Source organism: Spermophilus citellus, assembly GCF_964194105.1.
Source record: "Spermophilus citellus genome assembly, chromosome: 5".
Taxonomy (NCBI): Eukaryota; Metazoa; Chordata; class Mammalia; order Rodentia; family Sciuridae; genus Spermophilus; species Spermophilus citellus.
The window spans coordinates 19783097-19804741 of NC_138186.1; the positions used below are offsets into that span (position 1 = coordinate 19783097).

Genomic DNA, 21645 nt, shown 5'->3' on the forward strand with positions numbered 1-21645 from the left:
CATACTCAGCATGCATGAACAGTGCTCCCACCCCCAGTACTGGCAGGATGAGTGGTATTTTTTTGGAGGGGGCAGGTTGGGGAGGCGAGGAGGGTGGGCATGTGTAGGAGTACATGTGGAGACCAAGGCAAGGAGGGGTTACAGAGCCAAGGAGTTTGTTAAGCTCTAGTCACTGCAAGACCCCCAAGATTTGTGGGATCTTTGCATTGAGCAAGAATTCGGTTCATTCAAATGAATGAGCTGCACTAAGACTTGCTAAGTGAGAAGACCTGAGGCATTGTTACCAAGATTACATGGGGTCTAATGATACAAAGAGGGTCAGGAAACCTCTTAGCCGGGCTCTTGAGATTAGCCTGGAGGGTCTACGAGAAGCTACTTCAGTTGTGCTGCTGTTTGAGGCTTTAAAGTCATTTCTACCCTCAGTTACTGTTGCCCCTTGGAAAGAGCTGCTGACTTGCCCCCATGATATGGAGCAGATGCTCCTAAAATATGTCTCCTTCAATGCCTGGAGTAGCTCCATTTACAGGCTCAGGTGGAGTACAACATGCCCCAGTGCTGACATTTGGGAACCACCAGGGTTGGCAGTGACAGGAAAAGGACCATCAAAACCAGGGTAATAATAAAATGATTCCGTAGAGAAACGGTAAGAGGAACTAATTACTTCAAAAACCCTGCTTCTAAGGAGATGAAGAAAAATCAGAACTGGGATTTTAGCGACCTGTTGAATTTTTTGCAACTGAAATTTTATTTTGATTTTTGCCTGCAATAACAAATTCAACTGAAACCGAAGGCTCTTTTTAGGAGGGGACTGAATTCACCAGCACACTCTAGAGCAAAGATTTTCTCTTCTCAGAGGAAACTGGCCATTTTGATATGTGAGCTCCACAATACCAGAAAAAAAAAACATGGTCTGCCCAGAAAACTGTGTTGTCAACAAAACCCTTCTAGAAATGCTGTGTCTAACAGAAACTTCTCAGAGCCACTGAGAACTCAGCCTTGTGACTACAACTCCCCAGGGGTAGGGAGTGGGGACGGCCCTCAGGCCTGGACAGGACCTCAGCAGCCTGCATCAAAGGAGACCAACGCTTGTGCTGGGTGTAAAGCAAGTATATTCAAAACTGAAAACAAAACACACAAGTGTGTGAAATGCACCATTTAACTGAGTTAAAGGCTATGCTGGGGACGGAAGGGAAGGAAAAGAGATGCCATAACATTAGTTTTAAAGATTTATAATTAAGTACATTTACCAATGTATAAACATCAAAAAGCTAGATATTCACCTAAGGGAAGAGACCAGGAATTGTTTGGGGAAAAGAGGCCAAGAGGGTTTCAATGGCTAGTCCCTGCCATTTCTCAGCTGAGCTATTCATAAAATTCCTGAAACTGGAAAGACTGAATGGGGACGAGGTCAAGATCGGGTGGTTTACCTCTCCTTTGTTCCCTCTCCTGTCCTGTAATCTGGGGACAGAGCCCCTCCTCTTGGGCTCCCTCCTTGGTGGGGCAAGACACCTAGCTCCTGGAGAGAGGAAGCTCCTTCCTTACCCCCCACCCGAAAGGAAGGTACTGTTCCCGCAGACTTCAAAAGCCTAATGACATAAATGGATTCCTGGTCATTCTGTGTTTATCACTAAAGAGCTGGACACTTTATGACAATGAATCTGCAAACTGGTTATCACCAACAATTCCAATAATGGAATTAGCTACCTGGCAATCTAATGTTTAGTCCAATCTTCTTCTTTTGGCATTGCTATGATGAGGTCCTTTCAGTTTTAAGAAATTTGAGATAAGACACATAGAAACAACAATATATATTTTATACATATATATACATACACACACAGACACACATATACACATATATACATATGTATATATACACAGTAAGAGTTTATGTGTATAAGCCAATTTTGCACATATAAAAATTAATTTAAATGCAAATGACCAAGAGAAAGGTTAAGTGAATGTGGTGTAACTAATTGTTTTTCTGATCCTGCCAGAGTATATTAAGAAAAATTGGCATGGTCAAAAATGTATTCACTTAGAGTAAAACCAAGCGGGTTTCCTGGAAGTAGGGTTTGGCCTTCGCAGAACACCAATTCAGCACTTTGTGGGGAGCAAGGAGAGCAGAACGGAGTGGGGAGGGTTGGGAGCAGAAATAGGAGTGGAGGCTCATGAAATTAAACACTGAAAGTCATCTAGAAGTCCAAGAAACGAGATCTCCAAATCTGTCTGGACCTGTCTTTTCTTTTTTCTACTAGTCCCAATGTCACAGGCTGTGGCCTTTGCCAAGGGCAATGCCACACTGGAGGGAGCAGTGGGCTGAATGGCAGAGACTCAGTGGCACTTAGGGCAGCGCCACATGGGAGAGCGTCCCTGCGGCTCCAAAGGCACTGCAGGACAAACCTCATTTTCTCACTGCAGCAGAGCCACCCAAAAGCACAGTACTAAGGGTGAATTCAGTGTGATCTCACAGAAAATAGTCATCATGGGAGGCATAAGGAGTCTTTAATTCATGCAATTCACCCGGGCAGGGGTGTGTGTGTGCTGGTGGTGAGGGTTAGCTGCAAGTAGTCACAGAGGTTCTGGGGCTCTGCCAGGAGAATCGTGCACATCAATCAAGAAGTTTAATTCAAATTAAATAATCTAGTACTATACCATAAATCTGAAATTATTTAGGAGGCCAGAAATAATACTTACATTATAAAATTTCAAGCTATTTCTGAAAACAAAAACAAACAAAAAACTATCATGACAGCCTGAAGATGGCAAAGTACAAAAGATTAAGGAACAAATAACCTCCTAAATGCAGGTGTATACATAGATTGGTCAGAAAATTATTAACTATATCATGAAAGGCCAAGATAATACCCCATAACTAGGAGGCCTGGGGTTCCAGGAATCTCTGGTGGGCTGAGTGGGTAGTGCCCATGAAAAGCCCCTTGGGGATCTGTTACAGAGAGATACCCAGACCCACAAAAACTGAATGGTTTAGGGGATCAGAAAGCCCAGTGCCACAAAGGAGTGCTCGGAGCCTCAGCCTGTCAAAGCTCAGTAATTATCAAAATCGCAGCTTCAACTCTGTGAGTATCTGGGGCTTTGGAAGAGATCCAATCCACTTCATTACCCTACTGCAAGTATGCATCTCTTATCCTTTTTATCCTTTTATAAATTAAAAAGGCAAAACCCCTTAGGGGGTCACGTAGGGATATATCCTTTTAGGCTAGAGATACAAGCCTCTCTGGTTGGTGACTGGTCTCATTCATTTCATGTAAAATTTACCTCTGAAAAATTAGATATTTTCAATTACACACATTGCTTAGTATTATAAATGAGAGGATGTGCTTACAGCGGAATTGGTGATTCTAAGGGGAGCTTTTCGTACTGTTATGATACAGTAGTGGAAAATCCAACCACAGAGGAAGTGGAAATAGCTCAAAGTCCTACAGTTAGAAAGGAGAAAAGCAAGCTGCAAAAAGCAGCACACACTGTAATCCATTTATTTAACAGAACTACAACCAATCTGTATTATGTGTGTGTATATAAAACACACAATTAAAAATGCTGAAGTCAAGAGAACGACTGTACATCATGGTAACTATAGTTAACAACACTGTACTGTATGCCTGAAAACTGCAAGAAAGTAGATTTCATGCTCTCACCACAAAAATGGGTACATGAGACAATGCAGACATACATCAAAACATTATGCTATGAAAAAGAATGAAATTATGGCATCAGTGACTAAATGGAAATGCAGAATATCGTGCTAAATGAAATTAGCCAAATTCAGAAACTCAAAAGATTGAATGCTTTCTCTCATATGTGGATGCTAAAGTAAAATAAAGAAAAGGAAGAGGGAAGGATAGGATGATATAAAGGACCAAATATAAATTAATAGGCAAGCCAAATAAAGTCCTGTGGAGTAGAGCAAGGAGAAATGGAGAGGGGAGGGACGTGGGGGAGGGAAAAGGGAGAGGGGGGGGTCATGAACTTAAATTGATTTCTATGCACGTACGAGTTTGTTAGAAGGAACCCAATTACTATGTATAACTATAAAGCTCTAATAAAAAATTCATTAAAAAAGCGAACATAAAAAAAACCACCCACTATGCTGTACACCACAAGTATTTGCAATCTTTACTTGTCAATTAAAAAAAATAAATCCTACGAAATAAAAAAGAAATTGTTTAGTGGAAGGTTGTGGAAGACATAAAAGTGAAGAGTGGGGCGGAGTGAGAAAGGGGAGTCTTCCTCTCTCCTGTGATCCAGTCTCTATTCAGCTGGAACAAGCCGCAGCGAGCGGGGTCTGCACTAGCAGAGCAGCTCCCATGCAGCGCGAGGAGCCAGCCTGTCACAAAGGCCACCAAGGGATGGAGGGGTCTGGCAAACTAGCAAGTCATTATCTGGAACCCAGAGAACGACTCTTTATTCACGGGCCGAGGACAACAAATAACGGAAAGCCTGCCGACCCATGATCCTGTAGAGTCCTCTGGTCACTGGAGCCTTCCCAGGCGCTCTGGGAAGGAGCCAGCCTGGAAACTGGTTACCAGCCCAAGGCGAGCAGGAATTTTTGCCAGGCCCACAGAAGAGGCAGGTGACTCATTCATTCTGCTGCTGTGTCCCCCAGAGGCGAGAAGCCTGTCTGGGTTGCTCTCGCAGAGACTGAACACCGAGCACAGAACACCCAGCCAACATTCACCACACACCATTTCTGCATACCTGATCGCTTCCGCCATTTTAGTGCTTTCTCTCTTCCTGTCGTCTGTGAGACGCCGTATAAAATAAATAAAGTCAAGACCGCAACAGAAGACGCTGCCCACCGCGCTGAGCAGCACCAGCTTGCTGTCGTCCGCAGCGGCCGTGTTCAAAGCACTCTGGACTTCTCTCATTACCTGAAAGTCACCATAAGTTCAAGTGGTAAAGAGCATTTGGGTACAGAATCCCACAGCATTTTATTATCAGATAATCTAGGCAAGGGAGACGCATTCCCAGCCTGACGGAGTTTGTTACATCCACCAAGACTAAATAATTCGCACATTTCTTATTTTCTATAACTGCAGACTGGGATGCTGGGAGTGGAGAATAAATATGACTATATAAGTAATTAGAAATAGGGCACAGGTATTTAAAGACAGGTAATTTGTATCACCTTCCCATTCTGTGGCCACTGCGGCTGTCAGAAGATAAGGCAAGTCACACACGGTACCCAACGGGTATTTCTACAGTTTGGACAGCAGGTGGCATATTCAACCAGTTCAAAGGAACAAGTTCAGTTCTGTTTCTTGGTTGCTCTTTCACATCAGCCTACCAACCTAACACCCTTGGGACCGAGACCTCAACGGTTCGGTGCAGCAGCGCATTAAGTACAAGCACTCAGCACGGGAGGGAATTTCAGAAGGGCAGAAACTCATTTAAAAGGATCTCTCTGAAGCATTTAAAAATAACCAGTGAGGGGACTCTGCAGTCTAAAACTGTAAGAGAGGCCTGGACTGGCTTGTTAAATGACCCTGGCCAGACACACAACTTTCTGTACTCTGGTTTTCTGTTTGGAAACAACTTGCCCAAGCTTCTCACAAGGACAAAACCACCGACCACCAGAAGTAAAACTTTGGTGCAGTACAGAGTGAGCCCCAACACTCTGGTCCTGATACTCTGTGGAATTAGCTTCGACTCCAGCCTCCTGGGTCTTTGGAGGCTGACTTTCTAGGTACTACCAACAATGAACGGGTGGCCGTTGTGTTGGGCTATGCTGAAGAGTATCTGTGTGCTAGGATGTCACCCCCCCCCCCCCCCCCGAGCCTGGGACCAAGGGCATTTTAATCTTGTTTGAACAACAAAGAGCCTGTTAAGAGTCTGATGACATCTAAGGCAAAGCACACACACAAACACTTCCCTTGTGATTTCAGGGAGGCTGTGTGGGCTCCCGTGTCCCCCATGTCCTGCAGATAAAGAGCTCCTGAGCTCAAAGAGGAGCGAAGACAGGGGTGTAGCTACTATCTCCCTGTTTGCAGCCACGGTTTGCACAGAGCTCACACACCCAAGAGAATTGAGTGGACACTTGGCACAGGCCTACTGTCCCCATGTCACTACCGCCAGAAGTATGAGGAGGAGCAAAGCTGTCAAAGTCACCTCTGCTTCCTACCTTCTGGTGGGCATCGTGAGATGGCCCAGAAGGAGGTCAGAAAGAGCACAGAGAAGAGCGTCAACTCAGCAAAGCAGGCCGGGAAAAGTGGGGGCGTGGAGAAGCATGAAGCACAAATCAGCTCAAGCAGCGTCTCACCTCTGGATTGAGTGAGTTATTCTCTGATGATTTTGTGGATAACAAGATGTGGGTGAAGCCATCCTGCTTCCTGACGACAATATCTCTGTATCTGTAGGCACTCTCTGTTTGCCTCACACTGAAACGCAACCGCTTGTCAAAAGGCTGGTCTCTTCTGTCGTCAATAAATTTCCTTTTCCCAGCTGTCACTCCTGCAACAGACGTCTGTATGTTGGTTGTCCCATTGGCTGTTAGCGCGTCCATGAACGGAGAGGAACCTGCCAAGAGCGTGAAATCACAGTGGTCTGTGATGTCCTACCACCAGCTCGCTCCCACTGTCACCTCTGAGCTAGATTACAATGTTCTGCCAGCCCAGGACTACACAAAAATCAAGACCTTCAGAAAGTTGGCTTTTAAGGTATTTGTTTCCTTCAAACAAGGAAACCACCCACTTACTTATCTGGCCTAAAAGAGAAAAGATGGAGAGATACTTACTGAAAGAAAGCTACAAAATTTGAGAATTTTGAAGAACAGAATTAAAAGAGAATGGGTTGCTTGAAGAGTACCTATCCTAGGTTTGAGAAGTCTCAAGGAAAAAGGAAACTAATTCAAGAAAACAGAGTTAAGGCCATCTGCCATCTAGCCAAAACTCCATTTTCTGAATGTGACTGTATAGACACATGTATGTAGGCACCTGACTTCCCAGGTCTGGAGGGCAGAGTGATGGCTGCCATTTCCGACCACTTCTATCCCGGGTGCACTGGAAATTAAGGATGTCTTCCTTAAAGGGTCCCTGTGGTACTTTTTAAAGAGCCTTTTAAGTAAATGAAGCCAGCTTCCTTCTCTTCCACCACATACAATATTCCACCAATGTTCCCATGTGCCACGGCTTCTCCATCAACAATTAGCCTTAAGATAATCTCCTGTACTTAACATTTCTTTTATTTATTTGTTAGGGATGAAACCCACGGTCTCAGCCATGCTAGCTAGGTACGTGCCCTATCACTAAGCCACATCCCCAATTCCGAACACTCCCCCCTCTTTTTTTTTTTGCAGTGCTGGGGATTGACCAGGTGCCTGGCATATGCTAGGTAGGCATCCCACTGAGCCACATCCCCAGTTCCTAACACTCTGAATTATAATAAAAGCCAAGGGTTTCAATTAATAGTTTACTGGAGTTACCAAGATGTCAGAGTAAGAATTTAAGTATTAAAACAAATAATTATTCTACTATGTGTATTAACTCTCCAAATATTACCTAGCATGGTAATGAATGTAAGTCTTTGGGGAAAAAAGGAAAGAGATTATGAAAACGACATCAGATTTTATTAGTAAAATTAGCAATGGTACAAGTTTTCTGAAGGAAAAATTAAAAAACTAAGAATCAGAAATACTTCTTCCACAGTAAAAGAAAGTAAGCTATTGCCACCCAAAGACTAATAAATGGTCATTTTACAGAAGTCAAATAATCTCCCCCATAAAATAACTTGGCTTTTATTCAACTGGTAAAATGATAATATCTATTTTAATCTTTGAAATTAAAAAAATTCAATCCTCTGAAAAAATTTAAAGAGGTCATAATATATGTATATGTTTTAAGAATCTAAAAATATAAACATATACGGTTAAAGGCCCCCCTCCTGCACCCACTATTGGCCCTGGGCCACTGTGCCCCAGTCAGCCCCTGGGGGTGGCTTCTCAGGTGTCCTTCCAGTGTCCTTGTCTATAGACAAGGAAATATAAATATGTATTTCTCCTCCCTCCCTTTTCAAAACTACAAATGATAGCACACTAGACAGTCTTTTGTTCTATTTTATTCTCTGCATTGAAGTTGTTCTTTTCTCAGGCTGCACAGTAATCTACTGTACGGATATATCAGAATTCATTTTTCCTATGCACACTGGGATAAACACTAATATTTAATGATTTTTAAAATGTTATAACAATCCTGGCCGTGTATGGCCTTGGCCCATGTCATTCCGATGCTGGCAAACCTAGAGGGCAAGCTCAAGTGCTTCTAACTGAAAGAGCACTTGACAGGATCTACCTGTCAGACGGGATGTTGCCAGTCCTTCTGAGGAACTTGGGAGAGATCCTTTCTCTTTCTTTTAACCTCTTCTCTTCTGGGAACCTTCCCTGTCTGTGTTTAAAGTGCTTCCCGATCTCTTCTGCCCACAGACCCTCTCTCACTGCTCTCCTGGCACTGTCCTTCCCTCCCACACCTCTGCACCTCACCTCTCTGCCCCCGCTGTCCCCACCTCCCTCTCTGTCCATTCCTGGACCCACTTCCAATTAAAAGCTAGAGTCAACACAGCCAAATAACTTCTGAGTACAGAAAAATGGATCATGGATGTTCTGAGCCTCTGAGCTGAGCAGGAGAGGGAGAGAACCTGGTTTTATCCAAGGTGGGTCTTCGGGGTCGGAGATGGCTATTGGGGACAGGTGCCCAGAGAGGATGGCGGAACTGACAGGCAGTACTCCAGAGGGCAGAGCTGAGGGCAACTGAGCCTGCTGCCAGCCAGCCGGGGAGAGCCACACCCAGAGCCAGAAGACCACCAGGGCTGAGGGTGTGTACGAGAGGTGGAGAAGGGAAGGAAGGTAATGCAAGGGGTGGTCAGAGGGCACACTGCACAGAATCCAGACCACAATGAAACACAGACATAAAATGTTAAATGAACACCATGAACGTTCAAATCAAGATACATTAAAACAGCCACGCATGGTGTCTCATGCCTGTAATCCCAGTGGCTCTGGAGGCTGAGGCAGGAGGATCACATGTTCAAACTCAGCCTCAGCAACGGAGCAGGACACTTAGCAACTCAGCGAGACCCTGTCTCTAAATAAAATATAAAAAAAGGGCTGGGGATGTGGCTCAGTGGTTAAACATCCCTGGGTTCGATCCTCAGTACTTAAAAAAAAAAAAAAAGAAAAAAAAAAAGAAAAGAAAAGATTATGTTAAAATACTGGTTTCAGGAAAACTGAAACACAACTGAAGGTGAGAAGACACTGACATTTAGGAGAGGCTGACAATAGGGATTTTTCTGGTCTAAAATACAGATCATGTTAGGAACAGTCAGGTTCAGGGGCAAGCATGAAGGCCACGTAACCTGGTGCAGGAGGGATGTGACAAGGAACACGTAGACAGGCTGGGCCTCTGGCCTTCTCAGGAGGAGGGCTTCTTACAGACCACACCTGAAGGTGTGTTGGGTCTCTCAGAGTTACTTAATCCAACTTTTAATGATGCTGTTCTTCAAAGCACAAAAAATTGGTCCTGGCAACAGAGGGGGAGTGCTGTGGCTGTGGTATGAACGTGAATCCCCTCCCCATCGACACTGAAATCCTCCAGGAGCCTCCACTAGACACCAAGTCCGCCAGCCCCACACTCTGAATGGAGCTGACCCCTGCTGGAGCTGTCCTGCCTCCCACAGGTCCTCCCCTGCTGGCGGTCACCACCCTGAACTGCTCTTCCTTCTCACAGCATCTTTTCTTTCTCTGTTTGAAAGTTTTATTCCTCTCCCAGCAATTTTGCTGGTGGCTTCCTTCTATGGAAGCAGGATTTCTAGGACACGAGGTCCACACGGACATTACACGTGAGCTTCAGCAGTTCCTAGGGAGCCTTCTGTGGTTCTGCAAATTTAGAAACGGATTCCTTTTGGCTCATGCTGCCCAAGACGACTGAACTTGGCTCTTGGCTGCTTGTGTGAAATCTGTGTTCGCTCGCTGTGCCACTGGGGTCCCTGCTGATTTCAGATTCTGATCTTGCTGGTGCCTCCACTACCACACCCTCCCCAGTATAAGGCCAGGGACCCTGTGTCATGTGTCTGTGAAGAGCATGAGACAGGAACCCTGAGCTACTTAGGTGTTCACGGCAGGACGGAGCCCAGCCCTACTCCGTCTGCTCCTGGCCTCACGTATGTCCCTCTGAGCTCATCCCAGGGGACCAAGCCACATGTTCTTACAACAGCCGGGTCTGTGCCCACTTCAAGATCTTTGTGCTTGCTCTTTCCTTTGCCTAGAATATCCTGTCCTAGAACTTCAAATGGCCAGTTTCTTCTGCTCATCTGGAGGGCAGTTCCAATGTTAGCTCCCCAGACAGACTTGGATGTCCCCATCTAATGCCAGCCCTGCCCTGTCACCATTTCACATTACCCCATTTTTCTTCAAAGCATACCTAAAACCATTTCCTTCTCAGTGTCATCAGTGTGCTCCACCAAGCCTTGAGGGAGCCCAGACCCACTGCTCATCTGCTTCACCCGGGTATCCCCAGGAACTCAGTGAATAGTCACCGAATTAAGAAATGAAATCCTGCCACCCCCTTGCCTGTAATCACACTCAGGAGGCTGAGGCAGAAGGATTCCAAGTTCAAGGCCAGCCTTGGCAACGTAGTGAGACCCTGTCTCAAAAAATAAAAAGGACTGGGGACATAGTTCAGTGGTAAAGTATCTTTGGGTTCAATTCCCAGTTTAAAGCAAACAAACAAAAACAAGTCCCTTTAAAGTCCAGATCCCTTGATCTAGAGATAAGATGACTTGCCAGATGTCACATAGCCAACTGCCTCAAGCCAGAGTAGGGGCAGAGTCAACTCTACATTCAGAGAATGACTAAATGGGAGCAAACCCTGGGACCCAGGGAGAAATGTCCTCCACGAAATAAACTGTGTGAACATCTGGTGTGATTCACCGGAGCAACAACTTTTACGAAAGCAGAGGAGGCCCAGTGGCCTTGAGAACGGATTGTCCCTTAAGGATGAGGACACAGAGACCTCCAATGTGTTTCCATGGGTTATCAGTATAAAATCCAGAGAAGAAAGAAAGAAACTCATTCAGTAGCTTTTCTAATAACTGGTTTCCTTTTAAAGTACTAAAGAACCAACGATATCATCAAACATGGTTGGTGTGTTAAATATGGCTTCAAAAGGTAAAGTCTCTCTAAAAGTGCCTTGACACGTGCCTTGGGTCTTAGGAGAACGGAAGGACGGTGCCTGGCCTTCTCGCCTCCACTGATAACTAGGGAGCTGGACAACATGTATGGAGTGGCTGCTCAGACGCTGGACACAGGCAGGGCGGGCTGCTGAAGCCACGAGCCTAACGGAGCACCCAGCTTTCTGCTGGGAGGTAACCTCCACGCTGCACCCGTAGGGAGGGAAACCCAGACAGTCTGCAGAATGCTGCCCTCGAACAGACGAGGTGGGGACCCAGGAAGCTACAATTTTGGGGGCAGAGTATGGGAAAGGAGGGAGCTACCCACAATTAAGTTCCAGAACTTGAGTCTTTCTTTGCTGAGCACCAATGTGGGTATACAGAGGGAGAAATTCTACAAGCCTGAGCAGGGAGCAAGAGTTCACAAAGGGTCCTCACCAGCCACAGTGAATAAACCTCATGGAACTCACAGGGTATTTGTGGAGAACCCAGGGAGGCACATATTATCAGCCAAACTAATCTAGGTCTAGAATAAAGGATACTTTGAATTGTACCAACAAAGCTTAAAAATTAAGCCTCATAAGCATCCAACTGATGTAAGTTACAATTTTCTACCAGAACAAATCTAACACTTTTTCAAAGCATACAACAAAATCCAGCATCCTGAGTCATGAAAGTCATAATTTTCATCAACCAACCAGATATGGACAGGCAAAGAAGCAGCAAGACTAATGACCAAGAGTCAATCTGTTAACAGAATAGACCTAAAAATGAGAATGATGGAATTAACAGAAAAGGACATTTCCACAAATTAGTAACCTCAAGTTGAGAAGATTAAGGATGGAACAATAAGTTGTAAATGGGATGGGAGAGAGCAGGCATGGCAAGGTGATGGTCCCTGAGGTGCAGTCAGACCTCCTGCACCCTGTGCAGATAGCACTAATTAACCACAGCTGCTCTTCATTTTTTTTTTTTTTTTTTTTTTTTTGGTACTGGGGAGTGAACCCAGGGGTGCTTAGCCACTGAGCCACATCCTCAGCTTTTTTGTATATTTTAGTTAGAGACCGATTTGCTAAGTGCCTCACTAAGTTACTGAGGCTGGTTCTGACTCTTGATCTTCCTGTCTCAGCCTCCCCAGCAGAACCGCTGGGATGACAGGTATGCACCACAGCCCAGCAGCTGCTCTCCTTTTGAAAGAAGAGGTGGATAAAGTCTTTTCAGAACATGCCCCAGGCGGCTAGGACTGTTCAACCATGGTGGGCACCTACACAAATTGGTATATATTTGCCTTCCCACTCCTAGATATATTTCTGTAAAATTTTACTTATATTATACCATTTCTTAGGGGATATATTTCAATAAAGAGCTACATTTTCATACTAATGAATTAAGATTGGAGACTCTTTTTTTCCCCCTCCAGTCACGAAGCAGGCAAAAAGTACGGACAAATCATTTGGCCCCTACTTCATAATACAAAGTGACATCTCTACCTTCTTACCCACAGAGATCCAGCTAGCTCCCAGCAAGTGAGCTTTGCAGATACTATCCTGTTTGCTAATGGCAAACACTGGATCATACTATGAAAAAATCTCTGCCTCTTAATGGCTCTTACTCTAGTCTTTCTAAAGGCAGTGGGGGTGGGGTTGTGGGACGGATTAGTTGGCTGTAAAGAGCATTGCTCTGTGTTTATGCAGACAAGCATTAGTAGTCATTGTATCACTGTCTGAAATATCACTTTATGATCTGTGTTTTGGATTTTAAAGATTCCAACCAAATACAGTTTCAGAGCAACAATCCTCAAATGTTGTTTTAGAAAAAGAGCGAAAGAGATAGTAAGAGAGTGAACACATACACACGTGCAGAAAAAGCTCAAGGATTTCAAAGACATGAGCACTGTGTAGAAATGGAAGATTAGAAATAAAAACTTCACTGGATATTTAACAGATTGGATACTACTACAAAACAAAAGATCAGAGAACTTGAAGACAGCAATAGACTATTCAAAATACCTCACGGAGAGAAGACAAAACAATGAACAGACCTACCAAGTAGTCTAGCATACATAGTGTGAGTTTTTAAGAGTGTGTGTCGTATATCTGCAGAAATAATGCCTGAAAGTTTCCCATATTTGATGAAAGCCAGAGCCTACTTATTCAAGAACTTAACAGATCAGGATACATGCACAAGCCAAACTCAGGCACATTATAAGCTGCTAAAATCTGAAGAAAAAGATGACAAAAAGGTGGAGGTGTATTATAGATAAGACAATGGGAGAATAGCTGTGTACTATCATTAAAAAAAGAATATAATACAGAAAAAAATGGAATGTATCTTTTTTTGTTTGGTGCTGGGGACTGAACTTAGTGGTGCTTTACCACTAAGACCCCTAAGCTACACCCCCAGCTCTTTTTATTTTTGAATCAGGGTCTTGCTAAGTGCTTAGGGCCTTGCAAGCTGCTGAGGCTGGCCTTGAATTCACAATCCTCTTGCCTCGGCCTCCTGAGCAGTTGCAATTATTACCGGCGGGTGCCACTGAGCCTCACTTGGAATTCTATCTGTAAAGTAGGTGAAGGGGGCGAGGGCAGGGGAGATGAACTTAGATAGCAAACAAACAGCATAAAGGTCCTTCAACAACACAGGACAGGTCTGTTTCCTCACTGCCATGTCCTGAGCTGCTTCCCTCTCCACATCCTTCTGCCACAGTGTTGGGGCTCACCTTGGGCCCAGAGTCATCCTGGGTTGACTAGTCATCTAGGGACTGAGAGGTCCGAAACCACAAGCCAAAACAAGTATTTTCTCTAATTTGTTCTTGTTGGGTCTCTTGGTCACAGCATTGAAGGCCACTAAAAATGAAATTGGTCCTGAGAAGGGGGTTGCTGCTGTGCCTAACTGACCATATGGTTCAGCAGCCGTAGATAAACACAAGACTGAAGAACACCAGAGCAGAAAATATATGGGTAAAAATGAACCTACCCAGATTGCATATTTAGTGTAAGTTCCTAACAGCAGGAAGTAGAAACTCCTTGGCCCACTCACAGAAAAACGATATCTCCACTACGTTCCTATCGACCTAACAAAACCAAATAAAAACCTGTATCCTATAGAAGTATATTAAAATATCTTCAAGAAAATGATCACTGTTAGAAAAATATGAATTACCAAGACTGATCTCTGATGCAGAAATTAAAAAGAAAAGAAAAATCACCGGGGGGGGGGGGGGGCGGTGGTTTAAGAAAGGGAGTTATAAAGAATTTCTTCTGTTAGCTTCCCATTACTGTAACAGATATCCGAGATGAGCAACTTGCAAGGAAGACGTGTTTGATTTGGCTATCAGTTGCGGAGGCTCCACCCAGGGTCACGCTCGGTCCTGTGACCTTTGGGTCTGTGGTGAGGCAGTACTGACCGTGGTGGGAGCATGCGGAGGAGCAAGCTGCTCATCCAAGAGCAGCTGGGAAGCAAAACAAGAGGAAGAGAACACAACCCACAATCCCTGGGGACACGCCCCAGTGACCTAAGGCCTCCACCTCCTCCCCAAAGTGCCAAACTGAGGACCAAGCCTTCAACACACAGGCCTTTGGGGGACACGTAAGATCTAAACTATAGCAGCTTCTTAGGACCATTTTGGAGCCAGGCAGGTTACGAACAGTTGACTACAACAAGTGACTTCAGAGAACAGGGCTAGAAGGAGAGCTAGGATGCGTTCTGCAAAGGCAGCTTCAATGGAAGAACCTGACACATACGGCCAAGAGCGAAACCACACACTGATTTTGGCTATTACACCATCACCATCCTATTTACTAATGGTTGATCGTCTGTGGCAAAGGGCATTTTAAGAATTGTGAGATATCTTAGTGCCAGGGGAAAAAAAACACACACACCGAACAACAGCTCTTCTACTTTCTAGGAAGTGTTCAGAAAATCCATCCAGAATTGAACTAAAACTAGGGTCAACTTAGCCTTCAAGAAATACACACAATGAATAAGTAGAAATCAATCCAATTTTACCAAGGAACATTTAAAAAAAAAAGAGTGGGGAGAGAAAGTGCTATGATTCTAGCGGACACCAAGTCCTGTTAAGGTCTCTGTTGTTCCCAATTTTAATTCTAAGATTTCCAACCAAAATCTCTGGTTAAGATTAAGCAGGAAGACAAACTAGGAGACTTTGAAAAGACTGATGAGTAACGTGTACCTTACTAGTTTTCTAAGTCTGCGCAAAGAACACAGGTCTGATACAGAGAAAGCTGATGGACTAGAATTAGCTCCCCAGTGATCGTACCTGCATTACAGACCAGATTATCTGGTACAAAAAACTATAAAGCTGATCATTAAAAAAAGTTTTATTTAATAAAAAACAGCACAACATATGATTTCTAGATGAAAAGAACAAAAAAGGACAGAAGAAAAGCTAAAGAAAAATTCAAGTACAGACAAATTGAAAACTTCCTCAATGAAAGGCTATTTTTTACATTAAAGCACTGATAAAAATGGATTTAAATGTAAAGAATAAAATAGACCTAAAATATATAACACACTTAAAAGGTGTACAAAGCAAACTCAAATGATGGAATTAAAAACACCAAAACATGGAAAATGGATTTGAAGGAACGAACCATCATCTACTTTTAGATTAGGAAAACTTATGGCAACTAAATCAGTGATAGTGAAGGGCATACAGACGTGAACTTGGCACGTCGTTAGAAAGCAACTGTGATGTACCAATTAACTTCTGCCCACGTAATTCAACTTTTGTAAGTTTACTTCTAAAAACTAAAAATTATATGAGGTCTTGTTTTATGTACAAAAGGTATTCACATAACTTTTCAATTCCAAAAAAAGAGCTATCAAGAGCTCTAAATTTAGTGCCTGAATGTAAGGAAATAGTCAAATTAATCATAGGTAAATGACAATATTATGTATCTGTTAAAATTAAAAAAAAAATAATCCAATAAGTGCATTATAGCTGCTACCATTTACATTAATACCACAAATGCTTAACTCTTATCATAAGTCATTTCTGGGAGTCCACACGGTGCACCTGGAACTGTGTGCTGGGCCTGCAGACCTGAGAGCTAAGGCTGTGTCCTCCAAAGATGAGAAGAAAGAAGTGAAAATGAAAGATGACCAAAGGAATGCGTGGAGGGGGAGATGTCAACCACGTTTCTATGCCAGTCTATAAGGAGTGTAAATCATAAAATTGCTAGTAATGGCTCCTTTTTGTAGACAGAGATGGATAATTCTTGTATCTTATATTTTGTAAATTTCTGTGATGCTATGACTGTTATGATCAGGAAGCCACTTGAAAAGATACTATAGCACCCCAAATCTAGATAAAAGTTCCTGGATGTTGCTTTTCATTAGGCAAAGACAGACTGGATTTCCCTATCTATGAGTTTAGGATTGTTTAATCAAGAGTCAGCAAGTTTACTATGCTGTGAAGGCAGACTTCAAAACTATTCTTGACCATCTCAGATATTCATGGTCATTAATTTTCTTTAGTCTAAAGTTGGACGTCAAGAACTATAGCATCTACAGAAACCCATCTTTGTAAAGTTAAAATACTCCATTCAAAAATTTCAAAATACTGTCATTCCCATATCCCCCCCCTCCAAAAAAAAAACCCCAGCAATTTTATAATCTGCAAACTGAATTCATTAAGGGTATGTTTTCATATGGACATGGAAATACAGATAGGGTTTAGCACTTGTCTAGTGCACAAGGCCCTGGGTTCAATCCCCAGTACTGCCCCGAAAACCCAAAACAAAAAGGTAGGCTTTAAACACTAGTGCCTCTTTTCTCCATGACACGTTAAGTGAACCCTTTATAAATAATTATAAATCTCCTCTGCTCCAACTCCTTTAGTTAAATAAATTCCCTATTCACAGGGATCTCCGAGCTTAAGGTGACGAATGCTCATTCTCAGTCACCTTCAAGAGAGGCAGTGCTACCTTAATGTTCTATCCAACACAAGTGATATGCCCGGACAATGAGTTATATCGCAAATTCCACGTGTTTATGTGCAATTATCTGGAGAAACTCAGGGAATGTATGACTGCTCCCAGCTGCACCTGGCTGAGAACACTTGAACACACCTTAAACCGCTGTGCCCCCGCGCCAGCTGTGACACTTTGCTTGATTTCAGATCACTCTTTCCACCACCTCACAGTACCTCACACTGCAATCCTTCCAACATCCGATTCCACAAGCAAACTGCTCATCTTTCCCAAGGCATGCTACCACAAAACCCCTTCAACCAGTGAAACTGTGCTGTTTCATTAGTGTCTTGTCTTGCATTTTTAATGTGCCAGTGATAGTTCCCTCCTCCCTCTTTTTTGCAGTGCTGGGTATAGAACCCAGGGCCTCATGCACGCTGGGCAAGTGCTCTACCACTGAGCTGCACTCCCAGCCCTAGTGACAAAGTTTTTGAGTGCCATGTCCCTAACGTTGTTTCCCTCTTAAGCCCTGTAGTTTTTACTGAGCATTCTGAGTGGTGTGGAATTTTCAGGAATGCACACATCACATGACAGCCAACTGACTTATACAGTTCTTTTTCGCTTGATTCAAAGAAAATTCATTCACAGTGACATTTTAGAGCTGGTCCTAAAAATAAAGTTATCTGATTGGTGATATGCCTCTGTTGTCGTACAAACCAAGTAGCAATAAGAAAGAAAAAGAAAGGACCTGGATTCTACCAAGCACCACATTCTGAGTGCTGGGTTCTCCACGGACCCGTCCTTCAGGAGGAGCTCACTCATGTCAAAGGGGCTCTGCGCAGACCCCACTGCAAAGCAGGCTCCTCCTCCAACGGGAAGGAACTGGGAACAAAGTGCTTTCCCCAACTTGGCGCCAAGGCTTCTCCATGCTCCCACCGATGCAGAGAGGCCTGCAGGGCCTCAGGGTTCTACAGCAGGAAGCGGGGCTCTGCTGGGCGCCTTCTCTCCGTTCTCAGGGTGCCCTCGGCCACCTGGTCCTCCCTAGTTCTACCCACCAGACACACAACCGGCTACTCCCAGACCTTCGTCTTTATTTGGACATCACCTTTGTAGTTTCAAGCTCATTTTCAAGGTGACTGTATCCTGTCTTTGGAGAGAGGACACCTGTGCTTTAGAAGGGCCCTAGGACCCGGAGCACACCTGCACTGACCTGAGGGACTAGGGAGTGCCTGCTCATCCTTCAGGCCAAGTCCCTGAGCACGGTCAAGCCTCCTTGAACACCACTCCGGGGCACATCCTGCCCCACCGGACACCCTGCAGGGAAGTTTGGAGCATAGACCTGCTCTTCAGAATCAGCACCCCTTGCTGCCACAGGACTCTTAGTCCATAGAAAACCTCTTTGTGGACGGACCCCTTGAGATCCCCCGACAGACAGCCCTGGGCTTGGGATGCAGACCAGGTGCAAGTCCCTTTTTATGCCAGAGCTGAGACTCCTGGGTGCTGGGCCTAGAGGAACTTTATTTTTGTATATTTTGTTAGGAAAAAGAAATCTAGTAAAACAGCCACTTTAGACACTAGCCCCTTCATCACACAACTTAATGTAACTAAATTGAAATGCAGATGGTCTCCAAGGGAAGAATGTTGAGTGTTTGATTTTTTTTTGACCTTATGAAGGCACAAAAGTGGAAACTTTACTTCCAGTTTTGAATTTGTATCTTTTCTTGGGCTAACCACACGTGGTCGGATTTCTCCTATGATGCCAGTCAGAGGCGGGGAGCCGCAGCTCCCGGTGAGCCAGGCAACAGAGGGGAGGAGCAAATGAAGCTTCAAGGTGCATGTGTGGCTAAGTAGGAGAGGTGCTTGGCAGGATGGGTGTCTTCAATGAATTTTCTCACACACACACACACACACACACACACACACACACACTTTAATTTGTTCTTTCTAAATATACGTGACAATAGAGTATATTTCGACATATTATACTCACATGGAATAAGTATAACTTGTTGCAATTAGGATCCCATCCTTATGGTTGTACATGACCTGGAGTTCCACTGGTGGTGTATTCACAGGTGCACATAGGAAATTTACATCTGACTCATTCTATTGTCTTTCCTATCCCTATTCCCATCCCCCAACCTTTCCCTTCATTCCCCTTTGTCTAGTCCAATGAACTTCTAAATTTCCCCTCCCTTGTTGTGGGTTACCATCCACGTATCAGAGAGAAGATTCTGCTTTTGGTGTCCTAGGACTGGCTTATTTCACTTAGCAATACTCTCCAGTTCCAACCATTTACTGGCAAATGCCAAAATTTTATTCTTCTTTATGGCTGAGTAATATTCCATTGTGTGTATGTATTGCATTTTCTTTATCCATTCATCTGTTGTAGGTCACCTTGGTTGGTTCCCTAGCTTGACTATTGTGAACCGAGGTGCTATAAACATTGAAATGGCTGCTCAACTTTTATTTTCAACTCAGGATGGGTTTATTGTAATTATTAGGCTATAACCCCAATGTAAGTGGAAAACTATCTGTATAAGGAGCCTTATTATAAAGAATAATACTGCCAGGTGCAGTGGTGCACACCTGTAATCCCAGCAGCTCGGGAGGCTGAGACAGGGGAGCTTGAGTTCAAAGCCAGCCTCAGCAAAAGCAAGATGCTAAGCAACTCAGTGAGCCCCTGTCTCTAAATAAAATACAAAATAGGGCTGGGGATGTGGCTCAGTGGTTGAGTGCCCCTGAGTTCAATCCCCAGTATCCCCCAAATAATAATAAGATTAAGAATTATAATTAAGAACGAGGGCCACGTTCTGCTGCATGGACACACCTTCCCTGCACTGTCCATTCCAAAGCTTGGCAACGAGTGGGGGTGGCCTCCCAACCCCCACCCCTGCCCCTCCAAACTGTGCTTCATCCATCGGGCACAGCCACTTCTGATGACAGCAGACCCAGTGCAGCAAACGGGAGGGAGGGCTACACTGTGCTGGCCCCACTTGGGCTTCTCCCCATGTGTGCTAGAAATCACAACAGCCCACCACATCAGACGTGGCCCGGGCCTTGTAAAACTGCCAGCCACTCAACACAAATGCCTGAGCAGTCTTGCTGTTCCAGCAGCTACCGCCACTGGTTTCCATGTTGGGTCCAGACCAGAAGGTCTTCTTCTAGGTCACTGTGCTAACCCTGGAGCTGTCTAGGGGTGCTGGGTGGTCTTTCTCTGGACGTTGTTTACATCACACCATGGTGCCTGTTGAGCTCTGTGATGCAAATGCAACTGCATGGCTACCAATCAATAATTATTTATTTCAAACAGAATAAACTACAAGAAACTAGAGATCATGGCGTGCCTGGGCACCGGTTCATCTCTTGGAGTGGGTCACCTTGGAGAAGTGTGAGAAGGCTGCTTTGGTACTGCAGTGCCTCTGTGTGCCAAGGACATCTTTTGGAAAGCACCAGCTGTGCTCCCTGAGGGTTCCAACCCCCGACTCATCTGGGCTCAGAAGGCACGGACCCAGGTAATATCTGACACTCGAGGCACATCTGATAAGTGGAAAGCTCTCACTGGCCCAATCTCACGCACCTGCTTTCTGAGGATCATCACTGTCCCCCTCCCTGCTCATCACTACCCAGGGAGGCACGTGGCACAGAGGGACACAGGACACCAGGTAAGCAGCCAAGTCTCCCATTAACAATGGCAGGTCATGGGCCTCTGGTGGCCTGCCTCACCAGCCGAGCTGTCCACCCCTTCCTAGATCCCCCTCGCGCTGCTCTCCTGACCTTCAGATTTCACGGTCCTTCTCCTGAACCTGGACTCCCCACCCACCTGCGGCTTCTCTGGCATCTCCTCCTGCTACTGCCTGCGGCCACCGGCCAGCCCACAGCCAGAATGACTCCCCCCACACCTGTCATTCAAGTGTTCTCCCTGTGAGCCAAAACGTAAGACCTACTAAATCTAAACTAAGATGAATAGTTGAGGTTTCTGAGACTCAGGTCTCTTTCTAGCATCCCTGGTATCACTTTGTGACAAAGATCCAGGTGCCACATTCCAAGACAACTGGGCCTGAGACTCTGTACTGTATGGCTCCTGGCATGGTGTCGGCACAGGGGGAAAGAGTTGCAAATATCATCATCATCATCATCATCATCATCACCCTAGACTCTTTTTTGAGACAGAGTTTCACAATAAAGGTTGCTTAGGGCCTCACTAAGTTGCTGGAACTGGCTTTGGACTTGTGGTCCTTCTGCCTCAACCTCCTAAGCTGCTGGGATTACAGGCGTGTGCCACTGTGCCCGGCACTAATAACTCATTATTTAAAGAGCAAAAAGAAACCTAAGAATGGAGGATGCATATGTCATTTTAGTCCATGAAGCATACAAATAGCTGAGGAATGCCAGAAAGAGTCGGAAGGCAAACAAATGTTAAATAAAGAAATGAAGACATTAAAAACCCAAGAGCATATAAGCACTTCAGAAACAACAGGAAAAACACACGCTGTAGTTTCTTCAATTAAAATGATTCGCTTTAATAGCTAACTTT

The 21645-nt window shown here is 44.6% G+C and overlaps 1 protein-coding gene across 1 annotated transcript in view; it reads right to left on the bottom strand.

Moving 5' to 3' along the window:
• CDYL (chromodomain Y like) overlaps positions 1–21645 on the bottom strand; it is a 189289-nt gene that overhangs the window by 10672 nt on the left and 156972 nt on the right. The window contains exons 3-4 of the mRNA XM_081296326.1: positions 6281–6537; positions 4720–4892 (exon numbers count right to left, since the gene is read on the bottom strand). Coding sequence (XP_081152452.1) covers positions 4720–4892; positions 6281–6537 — 430 coding nt within the window. The remainder of the gene's footprint in view (positions 1–4719; positions 4893–6280; positions 6538–21645) is intronic.